Genomic DNA, 25,522 nt, shown 5'->3' with positions numbered 1-25,522 from the left:
CCTTTGTGGCCCTTAATAAGCTACACACTTCCACCATAGCTGAGATCCAAGCCATTGTGGGGCCCCCTCTTTGTGTCAAGCCTCGCAACAGACATCTGGACAACTCTTCTGTTGCCCAATTTCCAGTCCCATTCAAGACGGACAAAGGAGAGCAGGCGTCTGACCGTCTAAAAGTCACTCTCCATCATGTTGGGCTCTCCCAGGCTGACATGGAGACAATACGGTGGAGGGAGAAGAAGCAACGGCACCGAGGAACCGATCTGCTCTGTGCTGGAGGAGGGGGAAATGAGTGAAACCGAGCTCATACCCCCAAGGGAGCTGTGTTTGTCCACAGGAGGAGGACAGAGGCCAGGCACCAGAGGCTCCAGCGGGGGGCCAGATTGTGGAGGGAGGAGTGGGTGTGAAACAACAGCTGCTTCTTAAATCAGAGAGTGGAGGCTCAACAGCAGCGATCCGGAGTGGCGAGGATGCAGGACGACCGTTAGCACGCACGCTCTCCATCATCAGCAGCAGCCGCATGACGATGGTGACGATGATGATGACACTGAGAAACGTGATGATGGGTGTGCTGAAGTGTCTATTATTGATAAACAACGGCAGTCGTCAGCAATTTAAAGTGCCACGTCAAGTTTATTTCAAACCGCACATAATCACACATTTGCCTCAGAGGGTTTTACTGAGAAGGAAAAAATAAGCTCACAGGCAAGAGTATAGAATAATCATCACTTTTTGTCCTGCAATTAATTGCTCATTTCACACTATGTTCAAACAACACGACAATTATGCTAGAGACGGTGTAGGGAGAAGAATAGAGAGCGACTTATGGGAGGATAATGTATAGGATATGAGCAGTGTTTATGACAAACACAAGACGTGTTGTGCTGAAAAAATAATAAATAAAAAAAATACAACATGAGGAAAAATATCTTGATGAAGCAGCGACCAGAAGGCGACCACGAGGAAATATACAAAATGAAAACCGATTCTGGTGGCTGGACATTGTTGAAGAGAGATGCAGTGCTTCTCATGAGTATAGGAACCCATGCTAAAGTTGAATAAAAAGAGGAATAAAAAAAATAATCTTTTGGAAATTGATCTAAATGCCTTAATTGAAAAAAATGAGGAAAAATACAACCTTTGAGAACACCAATTTTCTTTGTGAATGAATAATGTATCGTAAATAAATAAATGTTCTTCCTTAAAATACAGGGGGCATAAGTAAGTACACCCCTATGTTAAATTCCCATAGAGGCAGGCAAATGTTTATTTTTAAAGGCCAGTTATTTCATGGATCCAGGATACTATGCATCCTGATCAAGTTCCCTAGGCCTTTGGAATTAAAATAGCCCCACATCATTACATACCCTTCACCATACCAAGAGATTGGCATGGGGTACTTTCAATAAGATCATCTCTCAATGCAAATCAAAACCAGCTATTAGGCTAACTGAAATAAAACCACCAGAATGAGACCTAATAAAGCGATATTATAACTAGTATCATACGGTTTATCTCACTGACACTATTGTTGGTCATCCTTTTGAATCGCCATCATGAAAAGCATTTAGGTAAAAAAAAGAAAAAAAAGAAATGAAGATATAAACTTTAAGTGTAGCTTCACAAATGAATACATTCAGCACCTTGGATGGATAGCATTAGTGGAAGTGCTTTAGATAAATAAAAAAAAGCCTGGCGTAAGTGCAGTCCATTTACTGTGATGTAACTTATTCAGGATTCCCTCACTGGATTCACTTGAATTTCCAGTCTTTCGAAGGACTACACTGTATCCCTTTTATACTTTGGTGTTGTTTCCTATCAGGGGTTTTGATAAAATAAAATATTTTAGACTTCCAAACCCTAAAACCTGAAATCACAATCTTAACTTTAATATAAAATCTTTTTAAAAACTGATGTAAAGCCCAAAGTTGACCTCTAACCCAGTGGTTTCTCAACCGTCTTAGCTTATGGCCACTTAAAATGAAACGATACGAACGAAAATTAGTAGGAAGTCAGAATAAAATGAAAAATCTAAAACCATCTAGTCACCCCTAACTACAATTACCCTAAACCCAAGGCTCATTTTGATTTTAACATATTTCCTCAATAATAGACCCAATCCTGTTTTTAGGACTCATTTAAAAAGACTTTTTACCTTATGTTGTGTCAAGATTTTAGAGTCAAATGCAATATCCAAACCCTAAAATCTATTTTAGTCACACATAAATTCACAACCTAATCTTTGAACCCAAAATACAAGGTTCATTTCTATGCCTATCACTTCCAATAATAACCCGAACCCAGAAATAACCCTCCTTTTATAAGTCTGATCTCATTCCACTGACTTTTTTGGTTACACACACACACACACACACACACACACACAAAAAAAAAACACACACACACACACACACACACACACACACACACACACACACACACACACACACACACACACACACACACACACACACACACAGGGCGCAGATGTCGTCTCTGTCTCTTTAAAACACTGACTCCTGGAGGTTGCCGAGGATTTGTTGCAGATAGCTGGGAGTGCGGAGCTCAGCTCGGCATGTGCAGCGCCTCATTTTCGCTCAAACTGACGCCACAACCTGCAACTGCCCGGATCAGAGCAGAGAGAGAGACAGACAGAGAGAGAGAGACAGAGAGGAATACTTGTATGTATGACCGCGGCTAAATATAGTTAAAGCTCTTTTTTTTGTTTAGTTTTTCAGCAGCACCGGGGCATGTTGAAGAGAAGCCGGTGTATGTGTGTGACTATGCGGGGATGAAGAAGCGCTGCTGCCGAGTTTTGTTATAAGGTTTCTCCGTGGCGGCGGTGCTGCTGCTGCTGCTGCTGCTGCTGATTCTGATGATCCTGCTGCTGTTATGGCTTTCTGGGAGTGACATGGAAGTTTTTATTTTAGTTTGACGTGTTTTAAGTTAAAAAAAAAAAAAAAGATTCAGATTTTCTGACTGGAGGTTTGATTTAATCGATAATTTGAGTGTCCTGTCAAGAGGCTGCAGACTCCGGAGAGTGAGGAGATGAACTTTGGAAATTTACTTCTTGTGACTGTCTCATTCATCACCATCGTATCAGGTAAGATATTATATATATATATATTTTTTAAATCTTCTTTTCTATCTATTTTAAAAGGTTCTCTCTCTCACACACACACACACACACACACACACACACACACACACACACACACACACACACACACACACACACACACACACACACACACACACACACACGGCGTGACTGCCTCACAGTGTATTTGTCTTATCATGTTTTCTGTCCCTCCAGATGGATGTAAATGTTGTGTTCAGTTGCATTTCAACAGCGTTTCCCAGACAGCTGTGGGTACATCCTCACAACAACAAAAAATGAATTCCAAAGTGGAAATGTCACACGTGCATTAATTTGTAATTTAAATACCACAAGCTTAAAGCAATAAGATGCACATTTTCCCAGAGTGTGCCCCCTGAGCACTGGGGTGGTCACACAGGGAGGCCATTAGGCAGCATTGGCGGTCAAAAGAGGCTCCACTGTAGCCAAAATGAAACCATTTAACTGTCACTTTTAGTTCAGCTGTGAGCACATAAACTCTCAGGGATAGTGTCATAGGTTGACAAGCCTGCACCTCCCCTCAAAAATGGTTTGGAGCAGTTGTCTTCAACGTTTGTTTTTTTTAAACCAAGGACCCCTTAACTGAGAGGGAGACAGAGCAGGGACTCCCTACTACATATATTGTATAAAATGAAGTTGCATATTAAACTGGGCCTACTATAACGTGTAGGGCAGCCTAAAGCCTAGTTTATACATACCTCTGTTTGCTTAGAATACTAAGCTATTAAAATAATAATTCTTGGCATGATTTTATAAATCATGTTTTAATGTTAAACATAAATGTTGCACAGTGAATCCTTCGGATGAACTGTATCTGTGGATCTTAGTGACTGCCTTACCTATAGGCCAGTTAGCCTATCATCAGTGGGGATTTATATTTGCTAATAATATGTCGGATTCATGTTAAGACTTACATTTTTATTTTTTACTTTCAAAAATTAACAATAATTTGGAGGCCCCCCCCTGCAGTGACTCTGAGGACCCCCTAGGGGTCCCGGACCCCCTGTTGAAGATCTCTGGTTTTGAGGATGCAAACATATTATGAAATGCTTTTAAAAGCTCATTTTGATTACCTTTGAGAAAGGGATTATATTTTTTAACCATTGCTATAATAACAGATTACATTTCTGAGCCTTAATCCGAACCCCAAATAAAAGCAGGGCTCAGAAAATAATTCATGAGAGTGCAGATGTTTTTTCATTCTCGTGTATTAAAAGGTCCGAATGGCCCGTTTCAGTTGTAAACTTTGAGCGAACTAAACTGAACTTAACTCAGTCTCAGTGGATATAAAATGAAAGGAAGTCTTCGCTGCTAACCATATATCAATATTTGAGTTTTAAAAATCTGAAAAAAAAATCTGAGCTGATATTGATTTATTTACACAAACACATACACAACATTTAAGATCCAGATTGTGGCCACTAATAGCACTATGAGTAATGTTTTTACATGGCGGCCAGATGTGGTTTCATTCCTGCTAGGCTGCTGATTGAAAAATGGTAGCATTAACGCGGCAGTAAAGACTTATAGTAACAATGCAGGTTAAAATAGATTTTTTTTAAAATCAGCTTTCAAATGATCTACAAAGAAGGAAATGCACTCAACACATTTGTTAGGTCTCAAGAATAAACATAATGCGTTCTGGTGAGAAATCCGGAATGTTTGTTTACATGAAAATGGTACTTATAAACCGGCAATAACTGATTTGTGTTGGCCACTTGGGAGGAAACAAGATGTAAACACAACACTGACATTATCAGCTTTTATGTTGATCCTGTGTGGCTCACTTGTTAGCATGGTTGCTTGTCTTCACATCCAGCAGGTACATTAGCAACTTTAGCATTCATTAGGAGTCTTGTTACTGGCAACCAAGTGGATGTAAGTCCAATATTCTTCTTTTCGCTAACTTTGTCTGTCTGCTGTTTGGTGCTGGACCAAAGAGATTTACAAGTGTTTTCAATGGGAACATCTGCCGAAAATGACGCCGATAAAAGCAGTGAACCAAAATAATAAAGTTGCAGGACGTTAACCCTATGAGGACGAAAGACGCACCGCCGCGTCCAAATGATGTTTGACAAAACTCCTACTCAAAAAGCCATATTACAAAATTTCATTTCAGACATTTGTTTACTATTTTAATCATGTATAACCTAGGACTTTGGTGAACTCATTTCAAGCACCGAAACAATTCGTCAACACATCATGAGTAAAGGTTTGTTTTCAAAAGAGATTTGAGGATTTTTTTAAAAGCCTACATCGACGTTTCAGCTTTAGCGCCAAACCATCTCCTTACACATTTCTCTAGAAAATGTGTGGGCGTCACTATATGGAAAGCGGAGTTTGTTCTGAACATTTTGATAAGAAACACATGGGGATCAGTTATATGCAAATACCCTAAAAAGGTGAATTTAAGAAGATATGTGAAAATGCCCTTAGACCTCAGAGTCCAAAACCAAAACAATGAGCGGAAAGATGCTAAAAATACTCCTAAAGCTAAGGGAACTACAGAGTCAGTTGCTGATTCCTTGTGGGTTTGTCACTATACGAGCAACTCCTTTCACATTGTTAAAGGTCCCATGGCATGAAAATTTCACATTATGAGGTTTTTTAACATTAATATGCGTTCCCACATATGGTCCCCCAGTGGCTAGAAATGGTGATAGGTGTAAACCGAGCACTGGGTATCCTGCTCTGCCTTTGAGAAAATGAAAGCTCAGATGGGCCAATCTGGAATCTTCTCCTTATGAGGTCATAAGGAGCAAGGTTACCTCCCCTTTCTCTGCTTTGCCCGCCCAGAGAATTTGGCCCACCCATGAGAGAGAGAGAGACATCATGGCTTTCAAACGAGCAAAGTGGCAGTTGGTCAAGGCCACACCCCCACCCTCCATCTTGCCCCCCCCCCCCTCTCCTCCTCAATAGTTACAGACAGAAATGGCACATACTAAGGAAAGCTCATTGTGGGACTGGCTCTAGTGGCTGTTATTCTGCACCAAGGCTGAATTTCGGGAAAGAGACTTCAGATACAGTATTAGGGGACCACCAAGTGCCTATATAAAAGCATCCAAAGAGCACCATGTCATGGGACCTTTTAATATAAAAAATATTGATGAAAAGCAGCTTTAAATAATTGTGGAAAATATATTTGTTACTCTTCTCTTTCTCTCTCTTTGTTTCTAACCTACCTCAAACATATCTTTGGCATTTCAGTTGTGCAATTTCTGGTCACCTATTGGCTGACATGCACGTTAATACCAATATGAGCTAATAACAGCAGATATATCAACCTGGGCCAATTTATCAGTCTAGCTTTATTTTACATCTTCATCAATGATATACTATAATTTCACTATAAATCCTGAGCTCTGTGACTCCTCTTGCTACTCGCTCTGCTCCATTATTATAAACTGGTTCCACCTCTCAACATTAAAAGGTACCTCTTAACACCCACACCATCTGCCTTCATCCATTAATGTGGAGTGGGTATTTTCTTTTATTCCCACCATTCATCCATCCATCCATCCATCCATCTCCTATGGGTACTGCACATACCCATAGGGTGATGTGTATTTTCATAAAATACTTGAGAGAAGAGGATTCAAACAGGCTTCACAACCTCTTTGGGAGCGGTGTTGAAATAAATACCGAACCGGTAGATTTTCTTGTTGTTTTTGTATAATAGAAATAAAGAATCTAAGAGTTATAGTGAGATATGTTTTTTTGTTTTTGCCTATGTGTCCAGCCAATAACTTCTTCTCCATTGGTCTGAAGAGGCGCGGTGGGGGGTTTGATTGTGTTTTCACACAATCCTCTGTGTGATTGTGAGCTTTATTAAAGCAACAGTCTCCTTCACAAATTGTGTTCGATTCACACAAACCAAATCTCAATTAGGACGGCATCAGTGTCGACCCTAATGCGTCTCATTGAAATGTGTTATCTTGAGCTGTATTCAGACTCAGCTTGTTGGCGTGCTCGGCGTGGAACTAATCAATGCAGAACAAGCCTTAGCTGGTGATTTGTGTCCACTCTCTCCTCTTGCTCATTACTTCATGACAAATATGGCTGAAGGCCGACTAAAGCCTCTCACAGTCCCTCTTGATGAAACGACTGTGAGTGAATGAAAACCACTGTGTGCCTCGTGCTTGAGTCATGTCGGCAGATGTTGACGATGCCTCCATACAGTCGCTGATGACATCATTTAAAGATTAGATTACGGCCAAGGAGGCCGGTTGCCAAACAAAGGCTCAAAAAGCCCAGACTGATGCCAGAAGTAAATCAAACCTGACTCCTCTGCTTTGAAATTTTGTTTGTTGTGGCACGTTATCGGCTTCCTGCAGAGGTTACTTGGCAGTGCCACAACACTTCTTGAATGATTTTGGCCTTTTTAAGCATGTAAATGAATTGAAATTGAAAAAGACACGAGTAAATCTCAGCAGACAGCCCCCAGCCCCACAGACAAGCTGCCAGCCTTCTGCTCCTGTCTCACTTTAACCTGTAAAGTTAGTCTCTGAGCAGTGTGCCTATAGACAGTTAGTGTTTTTTTGTTTTTTTTACCAGATATCAAGCAGTGCGCTCAGACAGGTCCAGCTTCTTCCATGCGTTTGGCTCCGAGCCTGGCTGTCGCTAAAAGGCACCGAGATCTTAAGCAAAACACAGACGTGCCCTCTGCAGCTTTGTTGTTTTCGCACATCAGTGTGGCATCAGTGCACTTCTGCCCCTGGGGAGGATGCAAGGTTAATATTTTGAAATACTAATTAACGAAAGCGCCCCTTGTTATGTAATGCCACCGCTAGGAGCCAAGAAATGCCAAATATAGCCCAAGTCAACAGAGTTTTCAAGACGTGATCTCGATCACCACCCCCAGCTCTTACCCTGCTAAATATGTGTGTTCGATGAGGCAGAAATGTAGGAGACGCCATGAGCAAACATGTGGGCGTGTGTCTGAGTTTGCAATTAGGACCAATGCAATAGCTCGTCGGAGCTGCGTGCGGCACTAATGGGCATCATTTGGCTGCGGTTGCTTGCTTTCTCTGGGTTTTTTCATTTGCTTTGTGAATAAATGAAGAAATTCTCACAGATCAGAAGCAATCATGGCAATTACTGCATCTAATCATCCTCACACACATGAACAGATCACAGTGAGTTAGGTCACATAAAGACCATATAGACAAACAGCACCATACATACAGTACAGTGGCTATAGGCTCTCACCAAAAAGCCACCAATCAGAGGACGCCAGCAATTCTTCCTGGTATGCATACAAATGAAAGCGGCTATAGTATACGATATGATATTTTATTGACGCGTCATGCCACTAAGTGGCCCATCCCACACGGAATTACATGTCACCAATACAAAAGTAATTTCATCCACAGCTTCCGGTCCAATGTCCACACACATCATACTCTACTTTGCACAAAATAAAGAACAAAGAAAACATATCACAGCAGCCATAACACAATAGTGTAACCCATAAATTGTCCAACTAGAACTAAACATTTTATACATGAAACATTACTGACACAAAAATAAATAACAGGGAAAATAACAGGCAATTCCAGACAGAGAATCATCACTATCAATATTATTATCAATATATAGTCAATATTCTTTTTATAGCAATGTATTAAATGACAACGTGAAAGGAGTCGCTCGTAGTAATGGACCTACGGAGTATAATCACCCGAATCTGTAGCTCCCCTCAGCTTTATGGAGCGTTCTAGTGAGTTTCACTTCATTGTTTAGCTGTCTTCCCCACCACTTTACTGTTTGGGTTCAAACAAGTCCTCCAAACCATCTGACGATATACTGTTGGGGTGAGGAGAAAATCTAAAATCGTATGCATTGTTATTGTTTTTACGACAATTATGAAAATCATTTCTTTTCCCCAGAATCAATATATATATTTAATTTCTTTTTTTACCTATGAGTCACCTATTTTTTGTCTGTTTATACTGTACGCTGACGGTGACTACATCATATCGGTTTCCAGCAAAACAGAGCGAAAGCAGAACATGCAGAAAATCCATGTTATGTACTTCTTTACAAATGTCTTCTTTTTAGAAAACAGTTAGTTTTTAGAAATGCGTGTATATTATAAATGCGAGTGTATTATTAAACTTTTGGTTTTGTTAAAAGAATGAAAAGCATACCATTGATGTTAAATAACCTTAAGTGTTTCATTTAGTGGGTAAAAAGAAAATACCAGCTTCAATGTCAACACGTATCAAATGAGTAGAGCCGTTGAATCAAATTCAGTGTATTTCTCCTATGAAGGACACCTCAGCCTCCCGCCCTGGCGCATCCATTTAAGGATAGCCGTGAGAGTGTACAAGAGAGCGATAACCTTGCACGAGACTCTGCACAGTCCCCCTCCGTAGTGATGACAGCTGAAGGTTGACTGCTTTTCACTCTTATGGATTATCTTAAAGCGTAACTCTAGGTTGCCAAAATGCAACCAAGGGTCTTTTTGTGAATGTACCAGAGTCAAACTTTCGCTTAAAAGCTTATTTAGGATGGAAGCGCCACTTTTAAGATTTACCGTATTTTAGTTTTTTGGTCAAATGGCCTTTTGGATGGGAGTGGTAGGGGCACTTTTATGATGGCCTCAAAATAACTATTTTTAAAACACTGAGAAGGCTCGACACAACATTAAACTTTGCTCCAGTAAAGTATTGCCAGGGGCTCTACACCTTAACGAAAGCATTGACAACATTGTTTGTGGACCCAGAGTTTACTAAAAAAGGTTTTGAACAACTCACCGTAGCTCTTGTTGTTTCCGGCCGCTACCACCTCGGCAGTCAAAACGAGTCGATATCAAAACAAGTAGCCACAGATTTAGTATATCCGTTGTGCACCGGTGTAGTTAAGGTGTAGAGCCCCCGGTGATACTTGGAGCAAGGTTTCATGTTGTGTCAAGCCTTCTTAGTGTTACAAGAAGAGTTACATGCACACCAATATTCCACTATTATTCCGAATATGACAATATTGCGAATTTGATACACTAGTGCAGTGCCTGTTAAAAATGTGCCTGTTTGGAACGGGCCGATTGCTTGGCCTGTGGTATTGCTGCTTGTAGAATTCATCAAAACCAAATCCAAAACCAAACCCAAAATTACTTACAGAAGGACCCCAAACCAATTTATATGCAACTCCCCTGTATACCCTACTACTAACTTACTGATTTACCTGACAGAGAACGTTGCAGATTCAGAATGTAATCACAAAATATCACAATGAAAATGTGGAGTTATGTGGCCGGGTTGGCTCAGGGGGTAGAGCAGGCGCACATATAATTAGAGGTTTATGCCTCGATGCAGTAGTCCAGGGTTCGAATCTGACCTGTGACGATTTCCCGCATGTCCTCCCCCTTTCTCACCTAGTTGTCCTGTTGAATAAAGGTGGAAAAACCCAAAAAATAATCTTTAAAGGTCCCCATGGCATGAAAATGTCACTTTATGTGTTTTTTTTTTTAACATTAATATGCGTTCTGCCAGCCTGCCTATGGTCCCCCAGTGGCTAGAAATGGCGACAGGTATAAACCGAGCCCTGGGTATCCTGCTCTGCCTTTGAGAAAATGAAAGCTCAGATGGGCCGATCTGGAATCTTCTCCTTATGAGGTCATAAGGAGCAAGGTTACCTCCCCTTTCTCTGCTTTGCCCACCCAGAGAATTTGGCCCACCCATGAGAGAGAGAGAGACATCATGGCTTGCAAACGAGCAAAGTGGCAGTTGGTCAACGCCACACCCCCACCCTCCACCTTGCCCCTCCCTCTCTCCTCCTCAATAGCTACAGACACAGAAATGGCACATCCTAAGGAAAGCTCATTGTGGGACTCGATCTAGTGGCTGTAATTCTGCACCAAGGCTGAATTTCGGGAAAGAGACTTCAGATACAGTATTAGGGGACCACTAAGGTCTATATAAAAGCATCCAAAAAGCAGCATGTCATGGGACCTTTAAAAAAAGAAAATGTGGAGTAATCAGACATTAGCCTCATGGACTCATGGCAGTGCGCTACCCACTCCAGTCCGTTTGGTGCGTTCCGTGCCGTCGTCCGTTGGAGGGGCCATTGGCCTTCATTTTGGCCGACCTGACTTGCTGACTGACTTGAGGGCGGGCAGTCGGGCTCAATGACCAATCTGTTTGGTGGAGTGCTAACCCGGAAATGGCGAGTTCGAGTGACGAACGCCTCTCAAAATCTGACAAAAATCTTTTAAACTTACCTTTGTCGATCTGAAATTAAGACAGATTCAGCAACTGCATTGCCTATTTCTCGCTGAAAATGTTTTCAGAAACACGTTTCAGTGAACTATCTTGGTAAAATACGAAATTGTATCTATTTTTGTATTAAGTCTCGCGCACGCGCAGAACGTACGCTCAAGTCGGCGTTGCTTTGGTGCGTTCCGAGGCACTTTTTGGACCTCGCGGAGCTGAATGATCAGTCCGACTGCCTTTTCTGCCGACGGTCAGCCGTCGGGTTGGTGTGTCAGGGCCTTAAGGTTCAGAGAAGGTAATGTGTGTTTAAAAGCGTTTTATGGATTCGTCCTCTATGACATGGCTTTGTCACAAAGATGATGCATGTTTTGTAACTACCGGGGCTGATTTGTTTTGTATGGTAAGATTCAATGCATCCTTTTGAATCAATACACATTGAATTGGACATTTGACCTCCTGTTTGGTTAAAAGAATCTGGGTTGTTGAGCAGATGTCCTGTTGTTTCTTTTTAAACCCACCTATAGCTGTATTTGTTCATTGTAAAGCACTGCTTTTGTGTTATTTGCTGCCGAGAAACCACTTGAAGCAGCCAGAATTTAACTTCAATCTTTTATTCTGAGGTCTCCAAAATAGTGCTTTAATAAAATTGAACGTACAGTGAATTGAAAATATTCTCCTGCTGTAATTTGCTGCAACATATCGATCAAAGCTGTGAATTTGGGGAATCATAACAGCTTAAATAGAAATGAAGCAGCAGTTGGTGAAACATTTTTTTTTGTGTTTATGTCATTTGTTCTAAAATTCGACATCAGTATAGCCAACGTCCTTCTACTTGTACTTGTTCACCTCTTGTAAACATGAAAGTCATTTCACACCAGAATTCCCCAGATTATTTTTTTCACACAAATCAAGTCACACTCTAAATTCCCATGTGCGCTGGGATATCTCCGAGGGCCCACTGCCGGCTCAAATGGGCCGTGTTTATGATCTGACTAAAAACATACCTTCACAGAGGTCCCCATTATCGCCCGTGACGTTTATTTTCCAACGAGGATGACAGAGTATCTTTTTTTTTTTTTTTGCTGAAAGGTGCTTTCAACCACTGCACCGCAATCTTCCTGTCATGAAGCAAACGTAACTGAAAATATTCCTTCTCACAAAGAAAATGTGTTGCTGTCGCGCTCAAGGTGGCGGAGACTTTTTACTGATTGCACACTTGTCACAGGAGCATGGTTGTTGCTTGTCACTTTGCCCACATGAGGCTATTTGCAGTTCTTTTTGTTGCTGTTGACAAAACTATTTACTTTGTAATACAATGGCGCCGCATTGATACTGTTGCACGATAGCTGTTGTAAGTAAACATATTAACCCTCATTAATAATCCCCACGCCTGATGTGTCAGTGGGGCGTCAAAATTCCTTTTGACATTTTTCAAAGGCGTTTCTTGTTTCATGCAAATATGCACTCTCCGAATCAAACGAATACACAAGTATTTGTCATGGTGACATTCAAACCAACTGAAAGCAACCCAAACTTCACAGTATGTGCTGCTGACACACCGAGTGCAAGGACTGCTGGATCTTATTCATGCTGCAAAGAGAACATTACAAAACAGAGAGCCTCGACTACAGCCACAATAAATGCATATAATAAAAGGAGGGAAATTACCCATTGTTAAAACTTAATGGTGTTGTTAATGGCAGATTGATGGAGGTGGTTGGAATGATGGAAATAACCATTGAGCCTAGCCTGTATTCCTGTGAGTAAATATAATGTAATTTGTAGGTAAAATAAAGTTATTCGATATATGTATGTATGGTCAGGTGAACACAAACATGACTCTAAATTAATGGTTATGTTGCTCTATATCCGCTGGATGTGTAAATAGACAACTATTTAAGGCAATGACATGTCAATGTTGTGTTTGCAGTTTTGGTTCGCTGCTCCCAAACAGCCAAAAACTTTACAGCTTTAAAAGGGAGATTTGTTTTAAATGATGCACCGTCTTTAGAAAGTAAAGTCAGATAATCAGATCTGGAGTTCTCAAGTCTTGTACCAAAGATTGCGGTTTAAGCTAGGGATGCACCGATACCATTTTTTTTTAAGATCAAGTACAAGTACTTACATTTGGGTACTTGCCAATACAGAGTACCGATACGAGTACTTAACAATCCCTCTGGGATCAGAGGTTTTTTCAGACACACTTCTCTGATATTGTTATCAATTAGAAACAAAGCAGTATTTTCAAAGTGCCATGCCTTTTTTCTATTCAAAGCTCAGTGCCTGGGCCTGGACATTTCCCCGAGCTAGTGTCAATAAAATAAATCCTATAATTCCTACTAATAAGATAATGAGTGAAGTTTAGAAAGATTGAAGAACACAAAGTCCGATGACCTCATTTAAGTAGCATATTAAAACGTGCGTTCATCGGAAAAACATTTTTCCCAGTGAAAACGAAAGGAAATCACAAATCAGCTATTTGTCGACTTCTTGAGCCGTGTGTCGCCAGTGCACACATCGGTTTGAATTATGTTTTTATATGTTTTATTTGCTCTCACGATCGCTTACCACTGCCAGGGTTGCAACTGAAATAATAGGCCAAAGCAACGACAATTTATGGAAAGCACAAGTGTAATTATGGTCAAATCTTGTGCCTGACTGATGAAGTGATATTGATAAGAGTTGTGATTTAAACATCTACAGCGTCGGCTATTTTTTGTTGCCAGCTTTCCTGTATTGCGTTTTCCTTGGAAAACCGCGTCTGTGTTCTTAATATTTATGTAGAATTATAGTTTGCTCTTCTTATATAAAATATGCGGCTCTGGTAGATGTTTGCGATTGGTCGTGCTGTGCAAACACCGCCTTTTTTATGTGAACGCACGCGCCGCTGGATTGGGAAACCCTGAATTGACTGAACTAGTTGTTAACCAGCGTCGTGACACAACTTATGCGGGACCGTGGTTGTTAGGTTAGGTGAAGCTGGGTAACTGAAAGAAATCCAGGGCATGTTGCACTTGCTTCGTAGTACAGGCCTCTGATGCTCTAGGCTACGGCCAACAGTTGGTGGCAGTCATGCAACAAGTTGTTATGCCAAACGCCAATACAACAGAAGAAGAACACGCAACAGGCTGCTGACATGCTTTTTCACAAAGCAGCTTTGGAAACACTGTTCCTGTGATGTGGTGACGGCTGGGAGTCTCTCGGCTCCAGTACACTGAGAAGACGTCGAAACCCAGTATTATTAACGTCTGACAATGGCTGGTCGTTAAGTGCAATCATGCATTGGTCAAGAGCCTAGTTATTTTTTTTACAGCCAAAAATCTCCAAACGGCTGCCATTGGTCCTCTTCCGTCGCCTATACCTGCTTGACGGAGAAGTTATTGTCACATTGCTATGAGGTGGTAGCGGTTGTGGTAGTATCGGAGTAATTTTATGACTACAAGTACATGTGCACGGCATCGGACCAATACCCGATACTGGCCTCGGTGCATCCCTAAATTTAAGATTTTGTTTTAATCTGCATAAATTACGTTGATGATGTCATAGTCTTGGTGTCTTGGAGACCTCAACAGAAAGCCTGTCTTACAAACTTGGGAAAGCGAGGGAGGGTATAACGAAAAACGCCTTTGAGACGCATTATGGGATGTGCAGGATCCACTGTTGTTCAACATCATTGCCTCTGGGGGGTTTTTTTAGCGGCTATTTTAGACTTTGCTGCATGGATTTTAATACAAACTTCATGGGAATGCAGCATGAAACTGCTGAAAGTAATCTTTTAAGAGGTCAAATCTCTCGCAGTATTTTTGTGTGTGATAAAATCCAGTTATGATAGAAGAGGAATAGTTCAGAGTGATGTAAGTGTTTTACATGAGCTGGGATTTGAAACTGCCAGTGAATCCTTTGCATACTTTAAAAACCCGGTTCACCCCCAGGTCATCACTCAGCTGTTCAAAAAACGAAATCAAAAAACATTTTCTGTAGACAAACGCAGTCAGATGTGTCAATATTTACTTGTCACAGATGCGATAGAATCTAATCTAAAGGAAAGTACATTATAATATCTTCAAGGATAAGTTTACAGGCCTAGCATGAAAAGATTTACACTCGTTCTCTTTTTGTAACAAAGTCTGTGTTTTTGTTTTTGTTTGGACTGACTGGAGGTGCTATGGCACATTTTAATGGCTCGATTAGTATTCATCCACATCCTGCATTAGTGTTTTGAGCTGTCCTGGTTTGTGACCCCAGGGTGTTTAGCTGAGAGCGCACAGATCGCTCTTTAGATGTTTACTTCAGGTTTGTGCCATTATGGCGACTCTTGCTCCGCGTGGATCAAATCACTTCACGAAAAGACATAAATCTGCTTACAGCTGAAAAGTGAGGGTTTATCCTGATGCCTCCGATTTAAGTATAATGCAGCAGAAGCATGTGCAACAACATGTGTGTCATTAGGTTACTCCTGACTGCTCCTCTCCAATGATAATGGAGGATTTTCTAGATGTCTAGATTATGTGCTGAAAATAATGCCTCTGACTGAGCTGCACAATAATCAGTGGCACAGTGACCATTTTATTTTCTTTCATTTTTTCAGAGTGAGTGAGAGACCATCTGTTCTTAAAAGCAGTGGCATTTTGAATTATTCATTTTTCTAACTGTAACACACTGTCAGAGACATTTGGTCTTTGCCTAAAAGCTTACCTTAGGATTGGAAGCAGTGTGCCTTTCCCTTACAACTAAGGGAATATAATGGATCCCCAGAGAGAAGAATATGGGCGTTATCTATATCTCTCCAACTTGCTCATTCTCTCAACTTCGGTCTTTCTCCTCTTAAATGCATAGATCTGCTGCTTGTCTTTTCTCAGCTGTTCACCAACTATCATCTCTACCTCTGCAACAATCCTGGTTGAGACAGAAATTGGCCATTACCATATCACATGGCTGATTGAATCCTCTGTACAGGCGGTGTCTGCTGTGAAAATACTCTGCTGGATATAGGGTATATATGTTCTCTTAAGGCAATATGGGGCTTCTGTGTTTTGCTATTTGCAGAATATAGCAAGAACAAATGGATATCAAATGTAGTGATCTGAAAGGCGCAGGTTGTTGTTGGAAAATGTAATGCCTTCCCTTGACTTCAGAGTTAACCTTCAAAGAGAGATTTGCTGCTTTGCTACACAAACAAAGTGTTTTTTGTCCAGCAACCTCTAAAAGGAAGATATCCTTGCTTTTCAAATGGCTTTTCTGTCTTGCCCTTGTTACAAAGAGATTAAACATTTCCATGAATGCTAGGTGGTCAGATGGATACATAACATCTGTCCTCATCTCCACTTCACAGGGTCCCGGGCACGGTTTGAAGACAGCGCACCTCGGATTGTGGAGGACCCCTCGGATTTGATCGTCTCCAAGGGGGAGCCTGCCACCCTCAACTGCAAGGCAGAGGGCAGACCCGCTCCCAGTATAGAGTGGTATAAGGATGGCGAGCGTGTGGAGACCGACAAAGACGACCCCAGATCTCACCGCATGCTCTTGCCCAGCGGCTCCCTCTTCTTCCTACGCATTGTACACGGACGCAGGAGCAAACCAGACGAGGGTGTCTACACCTGTGTGGCCCGCAACTACCTGGGAGAAGCCATTAGCCGAAATGCTTCACTAGACGTTGCGAGTAAGGCTCTACATTATTGACCATAGTCCTAAAATTGTGTGTGTGTGTGTGTCATGTTTTTTTGTGTATTGATGTGTGTGTACAGTATACAGATGCTTCGTGCAGTTGTGTCCCAGATCTTTTTGCAGCCGTCTGGCAGCTTTATGGAAGTCCACTGGAGAGTTGGCCGTGCTGAAGAATAATGACATGAAAAAAAAAACAGAGTGTCGGAAGCAAACCCCAAAAAGATGGTGGTGTGGGTGGACATATGTTTAGTAATAAGTAATAGTCTGCGGATTTGTTCCTAATTTTAGGCTACTATGGGAATAAGACTTGAGGCACATTGAATTAAAAAATTGTTGGGGCATTTGAGCTAGTTAACTAAAGACTTAGCAAATTAGTCATACATTTACAGTAAGTATGCAACTATTTAAGTAACATGGATATAATACCAATACAATGACATGTTTTGTTCATCGATTGAGATTTTGGCTAATTTTAGTTTCACAATTGCTTATAAGATCTCTATTCTGGTATTAGAGGGTGTAAATTTTATTTGTAGTGTCAAATTATAACAGAAGTTCTCTCAGGGTAATTAACAAAGACCCAACAATTCCCAGTGTTCTGAAATTACACTATATAAGTTTGTTTTCAACGTTGATTGTGAATTCTGGTGGTTGTCTAGTCTCAGATTCTGTCCAAGTATTGATCATGAGGACACTTAACCTTGGAATGCACTGATTAGAGATGCTGGATAGGTATGGGTGCCTTTACTGACTATAGGAAATATCAAGTGTTTATGCTAACAGTAACAATCATAAAGATGATTTAATGAATGTGTGGTATACAGATATTATTACTGGCAAATAGACTAGTAATGGACTGGTATTGGATCAGTTTATGATTTGAACTGAGGTACAGGAATCAGTATTAGGAGAGAAAAAGTTGGATCACTTCACCCCTAATTCAACTCACAACCTCTATTGCAAATATTTGGGAAACTCTGGTGAGATCAACATCAATCGCTAAAAAAGTGCAAGCCTCCTTTAACATCCAAAACCCTTCAGTTTAACAGAAAAAGCATTACTTCAAACGCATTCAAGTCTTTGGGTCATCCGTTATGCTATGCAGCTCACTACAACAGCTGCAGGGGACTACTTTCTGTTTACTGTCAGTCAAGTGTTTGAGATGATTTCTGTTAAACTGACGTGTTTTGGAAAACTGTAGGAGGGTTGTGCTTCTTCTGATCGGTTTCTTTATTGCCAGAGATTGAGTTCCCCAAAATCTTTACAATGGAGGTGGTGAACATGTTATCATGACTAATGGACAAACGTATGAGGATAGCACCCAGGTTCTCTGAATTTTCCTTTGAATTGCTTCTTCCTGCCTGGCCTTTATATCCACATGATCCCAGTAATACTCTAGGTATGCTATAGCTAAACTCTCCAATCAACTTTCAAGAAAAATCTCTTTAACGTTTTGTCTATAAACATGTCATAAAATAGTGAAAAATCCCAATATAATTTCCCAGAGTCCAAAGAGATGTCTTCAAATGTCTCATTTTATCTGATCAACAGTCCAAACCACAAAGATAGTTAACGGTCATATATGTCAAATAGCGGCAGAAATCATCACATTCTAGAAACTAAAACCAGTGACATTTTGGCATTTTTGCTGCTACATAGAAAGAAAAACTGCTCACTGGTCAGTTTTATTGAGAAAATGTAACACAACTGTTGTTGCTGACCTGTGGAGACCTTCTCTGCAGCAGCCAGATTCTCATCATATCACCTGCGAATCCTCTCTGCGTGCACCAACAAGATCATGTGTGTGAGCCTGCACGTATAGCCATGTTTTCTTTATTGTATGTTGACTGCTGAGTACAGCAGGGGAGTGTGAGCTTTCTCATACATATCTTGGTGAAAGTGCACTGAAGTAAAAAGCTCCCTCTAGGAGCCGTGTCTATTATTTCCACTCCTCGGTCGAGGACACGTGCCATTGTCTTCCTTCCCTCCCTCCTAATTGTGCCAGTGTGGCTCGGCCCTAGGCTGAACTGCAGCTTCTCTTTGCCATGAGAAAATGGATTAGTCAGTGGGTTGATTATGGGAAGGAGCGTTGCATTTTAGCAAGGTCGAACTGTCCTCGTTAAAAAAAAAACACACAAAACAGCAATTTGGGCACAGTCTTATCTTCCACCATATTGAAGCTTCCTTACTGACTGGTGTACAGTAAGTGCTCATGGCTGGCTGACATCTGTAGATCGCATCCGAAAATAGGGACTTAGATATGCTGTATATTGGGAACAATGAGCTGCTGCGACTAATGCAAATATCTAAGCTGGGAGACGATATGATGCACATATTGTCTTATGGCCTCTTTTAAATTTTTGATAATGCAATTATGCAGCTGGAGATTACAGTACAGTCATACTGGTAAAGGGAGGATTCACCTGCAGGCACTGAGTGACTAACAGTATTAATAAGTGCCTGTTTTTGCTCCTAATCTTGCTGCCTCTGGCTAGAGAGGGCATATGCTAAGACAGCATGATGGTGGTCTTAGACTCCCCCCCCGCCCCCCGTCTGTGTGAGGTTGTGCTGACTGTGGGGTAAATACTGACCCAATTAGCTCTGGAAGGGAGGTGGGGGGAGTATGCAGTGTTAATGAGCGGCCAGTTTTTAAGCTGGTGGTCCTGCAGGAATGTGTGTGGCAGCCGTCTGACTGACAACAGGTGGGAAGAGGAAGAGCTTAAAACTCCCACTGAGCAGTAATTAATACTGATGCATCTGTTCGGCTGTTAGTACGAGTCTGAGTCGGGAGCGGGAGTGCTGGCATTAACCTGGTTTTAACCACGGTAATTACACAATAGTCTCGCATTGCCAGACCTTCCTCCACAGCGCTGCGAAGGAAGGTCTGGCTAGTCCACCCAAAATTCCAGGATGGAAGAAAAAAGTGCTCTGGTTTATTGGCATTTATTTAAACCAATCACAATCGTCTTGGGCGCCGCTAAGCACTGGACGGAGCAACGGTGCCGCTGCAAATTAGCCTCGGGAAGGAACTTTTTTTTGGTGGAACGTGTACGTTCAAAGGTTGTTTTAGTCGTGCAACAGAAAACTCCGATTGGACAGATAGTCTAGCTAGCTGTCTGGATTTACCCTGCAGAGATCTGAGGAGCAGTTAACCATATCTTCATAAATCCACCGGAGGTTAGAATGTCAACACAAAGAAAGCGTAAGGTGACGGACTTCCGGCAGAACATTCCCAGAAATGAAACGATGATATAATAATACACTGTGCTGCATGACTAAGACTTCTGTGCAGTGCACTCACAAGATAAGAGCTTTTCTCTGAACTGGCATCTGCTAGCTGGATTTGCTTCTGCTGAGATGCATATCTTTGTGAAGCTATGCAGAAAAGGGTGTTATGGGTAATCGTAGATCGCAAAGCTTGCAGAGGAGCCAATGCGCCCACCTCCCAAATCTCAACGTCTAGTGCGGACCTGCATGTCAAGCAAGCTGATTGGTTGATCCAACATCATGTTGATATGTTTTCTGTATGTATTCTTACAGGGTTTGGGTGTACATTTCAGCATAGGACAGCCAAAGGTGATTGTCAAGCAGAGCATAGAAAACAAAAAAATTCCTTGAAGGAAGTTAATTTCTTTGACGATAAAACGAACTTCAATTTCCTGATTTCTTCTACGTTTTTATTTTTTACATTGTGGTTTACTATACGCCACACCTACTATCTACTATCTACTGTACTATCTACCCCCAAAGAAACATACAAGAAGGTGTTCGAACAATACCTGTGTATGTTCGCTTACATGCAGCCCAGGGAAGAATAATTCCGGCCTTAGCTGTGTGCTACAGGTGTCTTCCTTTTTCTTAGAGCTTTTTGAATGATGTGGAAACACAACCTATGACATCTAAATCTGATATATCTGATAATATGACATCTAAAAGATTAATGTGATCATATCGACTCTGTTGCCACAGACTGTGAAGCAATAAACAATCTAAAAAGCTCTGAGGCTTATCAGTACTTCCACACAAAATAAATACTACCGGGCATGTTTTGTTAAAAAGGAGATTGGGTGCAACCTTCAAGATCAAGATTACTTTATTTGTCCCTCGGGAAATTTGTCTCGGACATAAAGAATGCCACATATTACATACACAGACGTAGTGTAACACAGTCAAGTGCAGACAAAGTGAATTCACATACATGCACCTTATGTCCTTTAGGAGATGTACTAATAGAGGGATGAAATATTATCCTGTATTCAATTGGACCCCTGTAGTGTCTACCTGATGGGAGCAGTACCTACATATCTAAAAGACAAAGACCCAAGTCAGATCCTTTGGATTTGTCTTCTTTTGGTGACCGATTGGAAACTGGATTGTTGACAGGAACAATCCGTTTTTGGTTGATGTAAGCTGCAAATCTAGTTTAGCTTGATCATCCGAGTGTGCATATTCAAAAGGCTACGTATCCTCACATTTCAGCAGCTGACCCAGTAGATGTTTGCCATTTTTTTCTTGATCTTTCTGAAATTTAGCTTAGCTTAAACGTTGGAGCAGACGGGACCAGTAAAACTCATCTGTGAACTGTCAAACATTTGAGATTTAACGCAATTTTGCCCACTTGTTCATGTCGTCCTACCATCTCTCTGCAGGAGAAGGCAGAGGTATGATCCCATTATCCCATTTAAGGTGCGACAGGTTTTGTTTACCAGATCATTTATTTCCCATACAGCTAACTGTCGCAGACACCACTTCAGTTAAAGGAATAACCAGAAGGTTTCATGGGCTAGTAGCTGGGGAGCAATGTGGATTTGTATCTCAATAAATAGAAGAAAATAAAGCTGGAACAAATGCTAACTTCACTGCTGAGTCAAGGAGGTTTGTGTCCAAACATAAAAAAGGATTAAAGAACTTAGATTTCTTATTCTTTGCAGTCAGTCCCTATGTGCTTCACAGATGCAGTTGAGGTAAAGGGTTGTTTATGCTGAAATGCATCTTGCGCACCCCAAGGTCCACAAGTTCTGTTTTTTGTATGGCGTGTATATCGTAGCAGGGAGCTTGCTTTGCTTGGAAATGCCAGCAGCAGTCATTATTCTGTCTTTTTTTTTATTCCTGTTTTTACTGTAAGCTGCCAGTGACCGGCTGACTTGCCTGGCTGTTGAAAAGAAAAAAACTGAATAATGAGACAGTGGATTTAAAATATAACTAGAAAACAGTAGTAGTGTCTATTTCAAAACCATGAATGTGAGCGTCTGTCTCAGGGAGGAGACGGCCACATGGTGGATTAGAATAAAGTAGGACAAATAAAAAATAAAACTTGCTTAAAAAGCTTTAGAGCCAGATGTTCCTCTTACTCCTGATGAGGGATTATGGAGGAATCAAAGTTCTGGTTGCAGCTTGTTTCTTGGCTTCTTCTGCTTTACGTTCTGTTTTCACTGGGGATACATATCAGATACATATCATCCCTGATAAATACGGTTTATACAGTATGTGTAGCTTAGAATTTATCTGCACTTGGATGCAAGAAAATCACCAGTTTGACTGAAATTGTGCAAATAACCACCGCTATAGTTTATATGAGTGCTGTGTATATTAATGACAATTTCAGACCAAACCAACTGCATACTAAGCATGCGCCGAGGCGTTACCAAACAAACACAGATTAATTCGTCCTGAAAGGACATAACAATGAGCACTGCCAAGCCTCACTAACAATGCAGAATGTCTTGTCTGTATGCAATGTTTGTTTGTAATTGAACCATCCCCACATTTTTGGAAAGTGGAAGAATTTATAGTCATGCGTTTGTCATAAAGACTATTTGCCCTGGAGTCTCTTCTCATCCTCCATCAACACAATCAGACAATGGATGGATTAAAGCAATCTCTCTTCTCTGTAGGAAAAGCCTCCATTAGCTGTGACAGGGCAGTATCATGGCAATGGGATTAGACTACCTCCCTAACGGGTTTATTGCACTCCGAAATAAAAGAACAATAGGAGCCAGGAAGCGGGTCGTCTCAGGCTCTCAATAACGTGCACTTCCGCTTTCCTTTAACCTCTCAGTCCGCCCTCCTATCTGTCAGCCGTGAAAACACAGAGCCTGGTAGCCATTCACACATCTGGCCGGCCCACGCTGTCTGCTCTGCCTGCTTCCCACACTCACTGTCACCTCGCGTTCAGTACAAAAGCCTTTTTTTATTTTCTGTCCCGTCTGTCACACTCACCCATCATGTTGCTTTCGTGCTGGGTATGTAAATGGTCTGTGAACTGTTACGTAATTTCCCCTGTGGCTGCTTGATTTTAGACCAAGTCACAATCGATTTACAAATATACAATATACATTAATTAGCCCTGTGCATGCAATGCAAAGTGTGAATGCCATGCGCACAGTTTTTCTTGTGATTAATATCGCTTCCTCACTCTGTTCATTTTTCCAAAAACACCAACAGATGGCCTTTCTGCCGTCCTAAAGCTCCTCTGTGCTAAACACTACATTATAGAGATAAATGTCACTTAAAAATCAAGTGATGAATATTCTCGTGGAGATTAAATCTACTAATCTGTATATCCCTGAAATATTAAAGTTATGAAAATGAATGGGCGCTCTCGGATATAGCGCCCACAGAAATAATGATGAAACCGCTGAAAGTCATTGAGCCCTCCTTTGCCATTATTTAAGCTCACAGGAAGTGCCTTGGGCGACATGAGGATTTGTCTCCGCAGAGGCTGGGTCAAACCTCAGCTGCCCTGCAGTAACCACGCTCCCTGTCTGACCCCAGCGTGGACGGACGGACCGAAGCGCGAGCGCAGCCTGGTTTAGGAGATTATTTTTCAGACCTATTCGTATTAACTTGTTAAGTTAAGTTAGGGACAGTAGCCCCTCAGGAGACAGAGGGAGGATTCGTCTTTGTGTTTCTGAGGAGATTGGTCGATTCTGTGGTTGGATCATCACATACTTAAACATCTGTGAGAAACTCTGTTTGGCGTGTCAGGCTTTTAAGTCGGAGCAATGAAGGATCACATTAACTTGAACACAGCTTCAAAGAACATTTTGGAGCTTATGTTGCACAGTGTTTGGGGGTAGTGAGGTAAGGAATATACTCTGCTCTCTAGCATGGGTTTCAAACCCTGAAATGTCCCACTTTCTGCAAGTCTGTGCCCGGGGACTTGGGGTTTCAAATGCTAAAGGAAGGTGTGTGCGTGCATGTGTGTACAGTTCAGGGATTAGCTCTATGCCCATAACTTTTTCACTTCAGTCACCATGGCAGTGAAACAAAAGGTTTCTGTGTGCACATCTAACCAGGCCTTACAGACGGAGGTCTAAAAATAATGCAGTGCTTTCAATTAGCCCCTCAGCTCTGCTCAGGCAGCCATGTGAACAGAGTCTGGTTTTTTGGTGAAAAGTCCTTTGGGAGGAGAGTGAGTGCCTTTCCTGGTTATAGGCCACCCCGGCTCTTGCTATAGCTCCTGCAAAGGCTTCTTAATGGTCCTGGGTTGTGAAGGTCTTTAGGGTGTTTTACTTCTCTGTGGCAGATGTCCACACTACAAATGTCTTCTACAAGCTCCCTGGTCAGGAAAAATCCTCCTCAGTGTTCAGCTAATACCTGGGTCCTCATTTATAAAACCGTGCGGCGCATTTGCGCCAGAAGTGGCGTACAGACGAAAAATAGGATGCGAGTACGCAGAAATATTCTGATTTATAAAACCATGCGCACACACATCCTACGCCGGTTTCCCTTTATAAATCACAATCGACTAATTGTGGCGCAGCTTTGGCAGCTTCATGTCACGCCCACAGTTGCCCTTAAATAGTCAGTGAAATGCCCCAAATTAATATTTATTCATACGGACATGCGCAGAGAGAAAAACAAAACTAGGGACTTTCACTCAATGTGAAGTTGTAGTTCTTGTTAGAGAGTTGGAATAGAGGAAATAATGTTTGGAGGGCACAGTGTGGACATTACTAATGCAAAAAAGCTGTGAGTGACAACATGTTGCAGACGCAGTTAATGCCACAGCCTCAGAGGTCGGACCGTGCCGAAATTAAAAATAAATGGTCTGATATTAAAGGTGATTAAAAAAAACACAGAGAAAGTGTTTTTGCCACGGAACACCGGAGCAGACCCCTATTGGAGTGGGACTGTCACGGCATGGTTTCCACGAGTGCTCCTCTGTAACGCTGGGCCGAAAACAGCAAAGAGATCCAACAGGACAGCTCGAGGAAGTCGGAACCGGCTCTGAGGCCACTCGTCCTCATTTGCCAGCAACTCTTATTACCGTTTGTCTCCATTTGCCACATCTTCCAATAGTGCAAAGCCAGCCATTGTGCGTCATTACACATGGCATGCCTTTTTATACCCATCAATTTGATTGTATCTAAAAAGCTAAAAGGAGCATGTATTTAGTAAAACTTTATTTCTATTGCACCTTTCACAATGGTTAAAACATGCTTCAGACCTACAATAAAAATTTTAAACAAAAATAAAAAGATCTAAAGTCATAAGAATAAACACT

At 41.5% G+C, this 25,522-nt stretch overlaps 1 protein-coding gene across 4 annotated transcripts in view; it reads left to right on the top strand.

Annotated features, from left to right (window-relative positions):
- Positions 1-2,522: 2,522 nt before the first annotated feature.
- zgc:77784 (uncharacterized protein LOC402947 homolog) overlaps positions 2,523-25,522 on the top strand; it is a 69,616-nt gene continuing 46,616 nt past the window's right edge. For all 4 annotated transcript variants that reach the window (XM_039780600.1, XM_039780574.1, XM_039780590.1 and 1 more), the window contains exons 1-2: positions 2,523-3,100; positions 16,682-17,008. In XM_039780600.1, coding sequence (XP_039636534.1) covers positions 3,046-3,100; positions 16,682-17,008 — 382 coding nt within the window. In that variant the 5' untranslated portion in view covers positions 2,523-3,045. The remainder of the gene's footprint in view (positions 3,101-16,681; positions 17,009-25,522) is intronic.

This window comes from Perca fluviatilis, chromosome 2, assembly GCF_010015445.1.
Source record: "Perca fluviatilis chromosome 2, GENO_Pfluv_1.0, whole genome shotgun sequence".
Taxonomy (NCBI): Eukaryota; Metazoa; Chordata; class Actinopteri; order Perciformes; family Percidae; genus Perca; species Perca fluviatilis.
Note: the sequence above shows the minus strand (reverse complement) of the source record. Positions and strands in the feature narration are given on the sequence as shown.